Source organism: Austrofundulus limnaeus, unplaced genomic scaffold (assembly GCF_001266775.1).
Source record: "Austrofundulus limnaeus strain Quisiro unplaced genomic scaffold, Austrofundulus_limnaeus-1.0 Scaffold420, whole genome shotgun sequence".
NCBI classification, from domain to species: domain Eukaryota; kingdom Metazoa; phylum Chordata; class Actinopteri; order Cyprinodontiformes; family Rivulidae; genus Austrofundulus; species Austrofundulus limnaeus.
In genome coordinates this window covers 14799-24558 of record NW_013952822.1, presented here as the reverse complement: position 1 = coordinate 24558, position 9760 = coordinate 14799, and the positions used below count along the sequence as shown (strand labels likewise).

At 36.9% G+C, this 9760-nt stretch overlaps 2 protein-coding genes across 2 annotated transcripts in view; one reads left to right on the top strand and one right to left on the bottom strand.

The window, feature by feature from the left end:
• Window positions 1-5508, bottom strand: part of sybl1 (synaptobrevin-like 1) — a 13403-nt gene extending 7895 nt beyond the window's left edge. Inside the window, exons 1-4 of the mRNA XM_014024400.1 lie at window positions 5377-5508; window positions 4875-5049; window positions 4683-4740; window positions 2317-2454 (exon numbers count right to left, since the gene is read on the bottom strand). Of these exons, the coding sequence (XP_013879854.1) occupies window positions 2317-2454; window positions 4683-4740; window positions 4875-5020 (342 nt within the window). The 5' untranslated portion in view covers window positions 5021-5049; window positions 5377-5508. The remainder of the gene's footprint in view (window positions 1-2316; window positions 2455-4682; window positions 4741-4874; window positions 5050-5376) is intronic.
• Window positions 5509-6010: 502 nt separating this feature from the next.
• The window catches only part of polr1d (RNA polymerase I and III subunit D), a gene marked incomplete at its 5' end in the record, with an annotated part of 13751 nt that continues 10001 nt past the window's right edge, over window positions 6011-9760 (top strand). Inside the window, 3 exon segments of the mRNA XM_014024399.1 lie at window positions 6011-6053; window positions 7542-7639; window positions 7949-8025. Of these exon segments, the coding sequence (XP_013879853.1) occupies window positions 6011-6053; window positions 7542-7639; window positions 7949-8025 (218 nt within the window).

The window sequence follows — 9760 nt, the reverse complement described above, 5'->3', positions numbered from 1 at the left end:
GAATATCATATAATTCATTTTATTCAAATTTAATGATAATTTATTTAGTTTAAACCAAGTTTGTATTTTAACAAATTCTGTTTGCATCATCCCCATCATTCGTTCTATATCTTTTCCTGAACAGAAACATGTAGAATCATCTGCAAATAATACAAATTTAAGAAGCCCTGACACATTTACTAAATCATTCAGATATAAAAAAAATCAGTCATGTACAAATATAAACATATAATGTAAATGTGACAGATTAACCCAGTGTTTCCCAAAGTTGGGGTCGGGACCCAAAGTGGGGTCCCGAAACATCAAGGTGGGGTCCTGAAAAGATTTTCTGAATTAATTATATTTTTGCCTTAGTTGTCACAAAGGAGTGAGTTTAGTATATTTAAAATGGATAAATGTAGTATAAAAATTATTGTTACTTTGCCCATGTTTTATTGACCTGATACAAATGTTTATCATACAAAACTAGCTGGGGGCACAGGTCTCTGCTACTGTTATTTTGTGGGTCAAAAGCTGAAAAGTTTGGGAACCACTGGATTAACCCATAGGGGTTAATTTTTATCTGCAGTTCCAGATTGACAGTAAAACACTAAATGACAACAAATAAACAACTATCAAAAGCACAGGAATAATAGAAGTACAAGTAATATGATAATCATAAAAACATAAACAATTAACAACCACTGTTTCATCCATTTGGAGAATAGTCTGGTTTGGTAACAAAATGTGAACAGCATTCATGAGGGAGATTCTAAAAAGACTAGAAGTATTTGCAAGGGTTCTTGCATGCATTGCACGGTATTGTTCTTGAGTCAATAGCATTTTAAGCACGTTTGAAAATTTCACAAGGATAACACTTCTTTTTCATAACAGTGCCAAAGTTTTCAAAAGTACCTGGACTTCATTTGGAACCCCTTCTAATTTAGTTTCTGGAATTCTAGAGCACTTTACGCGTAGTTTTTGGTAAATTTGAGTCTGAATTTCACCAGGAATTTGTGCAAACTTGTCATTTGGCATTATTCCAAATGACAATTTGCGTATTTATTTATTTTTATAATCTTGAGCCTTTATCTTGTCACTACAGCTACCCCTATTTTTATTTTTGTGGTTGGAGAGTTCCTGATATAAAATGTCTATAGAGAACTGAGTGTCCAAATGTACATTTCCTGATCAGGATTAGCTCTGCTTAGTAAAATTTGATCTTCAGTTAATTTACCGTAACTTAAGGAATGGGAACCAAACTGTGAAAAATCTTGTAAAAAGCTAATATTCCTGCACATTTAGTCATGTTTTCCTAGGATGATGTTCATACACCTTTTTGAAACCTTGGTAGTTAAAATGTTTTTTACACAGTGTGTGTATGAAAGCAGAGAAAGGGGACACTTTCGTTCACTTTTGCCTTTTGCCCTTTAAAGTAAAAGTTGCAGAAACTTGTGATTCCATCTATTGTTAGTTGAATAATATAAATTCCCTAAAAAGCCAATCACTAAAAAGCCTGGTCTATTATTGTATATAATTTGTGATTATTGTTATCTTGTCTTTGTATCTGTTGGAACAGTTTTTTAAAGGTTTTTCCTTTTATATTCTGTAAATCATCTGAAGCCTACTTCACACTCCCTCCTAAATGTCAAAATCTTCTTGGATTGTCGCAGTTTCATGACGAAAATTACGTCACTGTGTTCTCAGCGTTGATTCAGCCGCCCTTTTTGTCACAAACCACCGGCAGAACTTTTTTACCCCCCCTCCACATAAGACCTCACTGTGTGATTGGTAAGAGGTTTGTGGGAGTGTTTGTTTATGCCTTTAACGTCTCCTACCTGTTGTCTTACAACCCACAGTGGGGTCCTGACCCTAGCGTTGGGAAACACTACTTTGGTTTATTTTGTGGCATGTCAAGGGTTGTAGGCGACTAAAATTGTTCTTTTAAACTCACTTTCCTTGATCAGGAAAAAGTCTGTAAAGAATATTTTAAAAGGACATGTCCAAGGAAAGTTCATCTGTTTAAAATACTGATAATTACTCTGATCAATCTTTCAGTTTTCTGAATACTTGTATGAATCCAGTGTCTTTAGTATCAGAGGCATGACAGATTCTCCTCCATGTATAACTACAGGCAGGATGTTTTCTTTTCTTTTCCTTGTGGATTTCATTTCAATACTTTCATTAACTTTTTAAAGATGTTTTATTTTCTTTACTCAGACTAAAGAGAACTATCTCAGAGACTGTGGCTTGAATAAAAAGGTTTCTCTAACATATGTTCTGGTATTTTTGATCACAAGAAAACATTTACGAATATGTTAAGGCTGTAATACTCACCATCTGAGCTGCTAGTGTAGAGGAGAACTCACTGTTCATGGCGTAGGGGAGAGCAGTCTGAGCTCTGGATCCGTATGTTGTCTGGAAACGCTTCTTGACTTCGCTGAGGAAGCTGAACGCCCGTGATCTCTCAAAGTCCTTCCACAAACAAGACATAAAATATTAAGGATTTATTAAACAGCAATTTAAAGACAAAAAAGCTATCATTTAGTGCGTAACGTTTTACTAAATGTATAGTACTGGGCAAAAGTTATGTTTCCCTTTCAAAGAGTTAGACATTTTCCTGATCTTTTTAAAAATGGTACTGATAAAATGTTTTAGGTTTTTGAAAGGTCTTTTAATGCATTTAGGGATCTGACTAACTTTCACTCAAATTAATTTCTGTCCAGTTTTTGTATCTGGCAATGACAGAACTTCAAACTTATTTGCCCCTTTCATGTTGTCGGGGTTCTATGTCTTGGGTAGAGGAGTTCAAGTATCTGAATGTCTTGTTCACGAGGGATAGGATGGAGTGGGAGATTGATCAATACTCAGGAGGGTGTTGCTTTGGTCGGCCATGGAAAAATTTGAGTTATAAGGCAAAGCTCCAGCTTTACTGGTCTGTTTACATTCCATCCCCCACCTATGTTCATGAGATATGGATCATGACTGAAAGATAGAGATCCTGGACACAAGCAGCCAAAATGAGCTTCCTTTGTAGGGCGGCCAAACCCAGCCTTAGAGAGAGGGGGAGGAGCTTCATCTTCACAATACTGGTTCATGTCTTGAGTTTGAGACTTTTTTATTTCTGAATGGTTTACAGGGCAATGTTAAACGACTTCACAACAAGGAAAAAACAAAACAACAACAACAACAACAACAACAACAACAAAAACCACACCTCTGAAAACAGTTGGATTAAAAATGAGTACACAAAGGCAGTCAAAGATCAAAGAGAAAAACTTGTAAAATCTTGTGACCATTTTAAGAAATAATAAAAATATTTAGCGCCCTAAAAGTAAAATAAGGAGTTAAGAGGATTCAAGACTTTTTCACAATACTCTAGAACAGAGGTTCTCAAAGTGGGGTCCCAGAGGTCCACGAGCCCTATCTTGGGGGTCCTCAAAAATTTTCAATAAATGGTTATTTTGGATTTTATTTGAAAAATGAACATGAGGAAAAAGGCACTAGTAAAACAAACATACTAAACCAAACAAAAACATAATATTCTCATAATATTTAGGGGTTAAAATGACAGTAAATTATTTCTAAAACAGCATGGGTTTTATGAGGGGGTCCCTGGAAACGTTGCACACTTGTAAGGGGTCCTCAGACCCAAAAGGTTTGAGAACCCCTGCTCTAGAATCAAAATGAAAGGAGGAAAATACCAAAACCTCCTATTATTTTACAACCAGTAATTCACAGTTATCCTTGTGCTTACACAGATGTGTGTGTGTGTGTGTGCGTGTTGGGGGGGGAGGTATTTTCTACAACACATGATTTCACGACAATCAAATAAAACAAAGTAGCATTATAAGACTTCCTGTAATAAATACACGCCTCTTCTTGTAAAACTATTTTAACAGCTATGTTTCCATGTGCAAAAATCTTTGATTGAATTGAAATGTGTTTGGAATAAATAATCCAAATGTACCATTTACATGGGCACAAATTTAATTCATCTGATCATGACATTGACCAGACTTTTTTCAGAATAGAAGTACTGCCAGGCGCCGAGTTGTAAACTTTCCCTAAAAACGACCACAGAAGTTCTGCTTCTGTGATGAACAAAAACAAACATTCAAATGTGTCTTCAGATCACCCAGAGTAGACCTGCACTTGGTTTGAATAACGGTTGGAGACGTTATTGCACCCCCTGACAGAGCTCCAGGAGAAGCAACATGTTTTATTTTATTTTATTCTTTGGTGGTGGTGGTGGTGGTGGTGGTGGTGGGGGGGGGACACACGATGCTGTTTGTCTGCCTTCTTTACCGGATGAGACAGCGGGAGAAAACAAACATCCTTGAAAGTTCTGTTCTGCCAGCAGCTGTAGCTATGTTGCTCCTCCCTCCACAAAACATCACAAACCAGTGGATGAAATTCATGCGCAGTCAGGTCAGTTTTCCACAAACAGAATAAGATGATCAGAATAAATGTTTACATGCACGTCGTTCAGATTATCAATGGGCATAAACTCCCCCTCTCATTCAGATTAATTTGGCTCCAGCTGAATCCGATCAAAAATATTCCAATTCGGGCATTTTTATTCTGATTGCCTGCCTTAATTTGATTACTTATGTCTATGTAAACATAGCGAGTGTTCTTCACACATTTATAAGCTGATATAGGTAATATAAAACTAATATCAAAAACTACAATATACTTACATCATCAGTGATGCATAAGTATATGATTCTGTCGTGGCAGATGTAATGAAAAAGATAGCTGAGAAAGGAAAAGAAAAAAGGTTAGACGAGAGGCGAGTCATGCGGAGTATTTTCTAGAGAAATGTCAGCAGAACTCAAGAGACAAAACAATAAAACACTTCAAAGCAGACCTGTCCACAACCGGACTCTTACCTGCCGTGGCTGTAGGTCAGTTTGTTGTTCTCTGAAGGAATTTTGGCCAAAATCTGCTCTGTGACTTCCAGGAAGTTCCCGCCGCACCAGGCATGCTTCGCCAGAATGGTGGTCCCACGAGCCACCACCGCAAACAGGATTGCCATGGCAGTGGGGGTTGTTTTGGCTCTATTACCTGCGGTCAAGTTAAAGAATAAAAGCAGCTGGGTGTTTGTGGTAAATGTTCTGGACACACAGGGGACTGACTGTGTGGACCAGAAAATTTAATATATATGAAGAAAACACGTTAATATTAGCAGTACTTCTGGCACAAGCTAGCTTGCATATTCAAGATATGAGATCTCTCGAGGAATAAAACCAAAATAGAAAAGGGTGGCTGGAAAACAAGCTAGCTAGTTTGTTGTTGTTGAACGAGCTGCGTTGGGAGGCTAGTTAAATTTTATGGAATGTCATGGTTTCTGTATACAAAACTATCACAAAGTTAAACATAAAAAACTGTTACCTCGAAGTATCACCAGCGCTTAATGTAGCTCATTTACTAAAACTCAAACAAAAGTGTATCAGCTGCTAGCTAATCCCTTTCGAGTGACTTCTGCCTTGAGTCCCTGAACCGGAAATTACTTCACTGCCTGCCCTGCTGGGTAATGTAGTTCCTAAAGTCCATACTACTGTGCATTGTCAACAGACAAGTGCACAGTTTGAACTACATGCTTAACACCACCTGTGATCGTCACATGTTTTACGTATTATGGGTTAGAAAAGGGGCCAATTTAGCCCTCTTCTTAGCATTTCAGGAGACCTGCAAGTGGTCCTCGAACCCTTTTTTGTTGTTAAATTAGCAGAAAATTAAAAATAAAATGCACACAGTTATTTGCAAAGTAGTCGGAAAACTTTAGCCAAACATAAACCTTTACAGTAATTACTATTATTGGTCAAGGTGATATGAAATGATAAATCAATGTAAATATGCATTAGGGTGTTGATAAAAACAAATGTAGGTTTACTCTCATCTTTAAGTTTGCTTGAGTTTAAACAACAACGAAATACGTGTAGAAGCTTCTTCGAAGGTGCTTACTGCCTGTCAGACAAAGTTGAGGACAGAAAACCCAACTCAATGTTGACGGAGGACTCTGAAGCAGCATGGCGGGGGAAAGTGAAAAGAAACCGAAGCTTGAAATGGTAAGACGCGTTAGGGTTTTAAAGTTTGTTAGTGTGTAAAAATACAAGATGTTATCATTTTAACTCCGCTGGTAGGTTGTTCTGGTAGAATAGGAGCTAACTTCGACAAATCGACCGCCTGTTTACTCCTCACGTGGGCAGCTGCTGTAGTTAGCAACAACAGATCATCTTAAACTACAATTATATCGCTTGTTATTATAGTTCAACCTCTGAATGTTCATTAATTGTGTTGTGTGAAGATGGATTTTAATATCACGTCAGTAAATGTGTCATCTTTTCAACTACTGCCCTTTCCATTAGCATCATTTATGCGTCTTTTTAACTAGTCAAATTGGTTAAATAAATAAATAAATAAATAAATATCAGACAGACATTGTTATAGCATGAAACTGTCTGCTTTGTTAGATAAAGTATAACAGAGTATAAAATATTATAACTATCTCGGTAGTTTGTTTATTTTTAGTGGAAGATTTATGGAGATGTTGGTTGTTCTATCCCGTAATGATGGCTACAGAATAAAAATTTCTAAATTAGTTTATTTGAAAAATAAAAACATAAATAAAATGGGGAGATTTTTACAAACACTAGTAGACCTATAACTGTCTACTATAAATTTCTTGTACAACTACTGAGAAATTTGTTTTGGTATTTTATACACTAGTTCTTTTGAAAGAAAATCCAAGAAGAATAAAATACAACAAGGCTCCCCTTATAGATGGCTTATAAATAGTTTATAGATAGGTTATCAGTTCATCTGTAAACACTTTATAAATTATTATTAAGTGTTTATTATGCATTAATTAAGGACAAGAAAAAGACAAAACTGTCTGGTTTCTTGTCAAATAGTGAGCCAAATTTGTTCAAATACACATTACATCTAAAGTGTTATATTAAATATTTCAGACAAGGTTTCTATCTTGTAAGCACAATAATGTAATGGAGACACATATTGTATATATAATATTGTAATTATGCATATCCGCAACTATCAAAGGGTTCCTGATTGTAAGACCTGCTGCAGAGCAGAGGAGCACCTAAAACCTGCAGGATGGTGGTCCAACAGGACCAGGACTGGAGACCCCTGGTCAAAATATTAGAATTACTAACCTTTCAACAGTGCACCACACTAAATTAAAACTGAACTTTTTAGATCAAACTTAGTTTTTCCTAATATAATCCTAAAAGTAGAGGATTTTTCTTATTATTAATGAAGATATTTTGATTTTTTTTTGACATGGAGAAATGCTGTTCTATAACGTATTAGAGTATTACAAAGATTTTTAAACTAAAAAACCTGTTCCATTTTTAGCATAGTGTGCTGCAACAAGCCCACAGGTCCCAAACATCTGCCTGACACATGAAAGTCTTTCAACTGTCTTCTATACCAAAGCAAACAAATCCTGTGAAATTAGGTTGAAGTTCTGTTATTTAGCCTTTTTTATGAAGAACTCACTTTTAATGTTTAAATAAGTATTTGTCTTGTTTAAGGTCCAGGTTGATGGGGCCGATGATGGCTGCGTGACGTTCGTGATGCATGATGAAGACCATACTCTGGGCAACTCCCTCAGATATATGATCATGAAGAAGTCAGTGATTTGTTTTGGTTTTTTCAAACTGTCACTTTGAATTCAGCTTATCTTTAACCTGTTTTTTATTATTTCAGGTTTTGCACACACAAACCATCTGGGAGAAACTATTTTCTTTTGATCCCCACAAAAAATAAGAAAGATTATTATTCTTTCTATCACATTCTGCACATATAATTTCTTCTTTGTGTTTTGGTTTGACCTGAATGTGTAGAGAGTGATCAAGATTTTTCCACTTACACGCCTTTGAAGCAAAACATCCAGGATTAGCACACACGCCACTTTCACCTTCCTGTTTTCTTTTATCAGCCCGGATGTGGAGTTCTGTGGCTACACCATCACGCATCCCTCTGAGAGCAAGATCAACTTTCGGATTCAGACACGAGGTCAGAAACCGCATCACACCTTCACAGAATCCGTATGTCTGTTCACCTTATGAGATTACTTAAAGAATGATGGCCTGTGATGATTCTTACAAAAATACTAACAGTTAGTCATTACCAAAGGGTGACGGGACATCAGCAATATTTGGCATCGAGTTCTATCGTGTTGTTATACTGTAGATCTGGGAGTTGAACTGGTGACCTTCCATTCATGGCAGACATTTTTTAACCTCTGCCACCACTTCCTGAACAACATCTCAGTGTCTTCTTTCCATATCCATGGTTTACAATAAAAAAATGAGTTTTCCTTCACTGACTTGTCATCCAGCCACAAAAGGCTTTTTTAAAACATCTATTGAATCAAGTGAAAACAACAGCAACAAAGAACCTACTGCTGCTGTTTATATGTGACATATTCTACAGTTGGAGGGCAGATGGAGAAATTATGATGATTTATTCACCACAACACAATATTATCAATTATTATTATCAATCCTGATCAAAATTTTAAGACCAGTCAAAACATGGCAAGAATTCACATTTTGCACTGTTTAATTTTAAGAAGGTCCTAAGTAGAGCTTTGAAATGCAAAAAAGAAAAAGTGGAAGTGAGACAAAAACAACTGAGTAAACATTTTATTGCAAACAACCAAAATAGACTGTTCATAAGCTGATCAAAAGTTTACGACCATGGCATTTAAAATCCCAAATCTTCACAAACAATGTGTATCCAGTGTCATTTCTCATGATGGCAAAGGCAAAAAAGCTTTTTCTCTTTGAACGGGGTCAGATTGTTAAGTTACATAATCAATGCCTCTCTCTGCATGCCAGTACTGCTGAGGTTAGATGCAGTGAGTCATTTTAAACTTCTTAAAATTTCCTGAGAGTTATGGAATAAAAAAGTCAAATGAACATGCAAAAGAATTTCTCCGGCCCTGAGCTGGAGGATTCATTTGGCTGTCTGTTAAGACACGGGACGATCTTCGGCTCACATTAAGCTCATCACTGGTACTAACTACAGTCATAAACACCAGACAGTATCTGCAAGAGAAAGGTTTTAAAGAGTAACTTACCCCAAAATTAACTTTTTTTAGCTGATAAGCTGTCTAGAATGTGTCTAAAATGTTATATAGTACTGTTTCTGTGCTAATTGTGATGTTTTTGTGCGTAATTGTTCAAATCTGTAATATTTGGTCTAAAAACATGTTTTTGCTGCTCATATGGGTAGAGCAGTGGTACTGCAGGCTAATTTGCATATTGGTTAACGGCTCTCCGCTGTGACGTGCTTCTCCACGGTTTCGTCACAGCGGCTGTGTTCTGATATAAAAGCCTCTCTCTAAGACACGCCCCTGCAGCAGTCAGAGGGTGGAACAGTTAGCAAGCTTAGCATGATCGTCTGTTGACCTTCAGCCTCGAGTGGGGAGAGCTGACTGCTGCACTTCCCCCCCCACCCCACCCCCCACACACACACCAGCAGTACGTCCTGCACAGCGGGAGGGGAGGAGGGGAAAGGGAGGAGGGGAAAGAAAGGCAGCGGGCAGCAACTTGTACAGATTATCTGTAAATTATAAAGATTTGACGTCATTTTGCAGGTATACGGACGTATAGAGCAATCTCACGGATTTTTTCAAGTCTTACGGATATTTCAAAAAACCTCATTTTCAAATTTATCTAACATGTCAGAGCTTATAGGATGATTTAAAAAACAATAAAAAACATCAAACAGCCATCTTCCAACC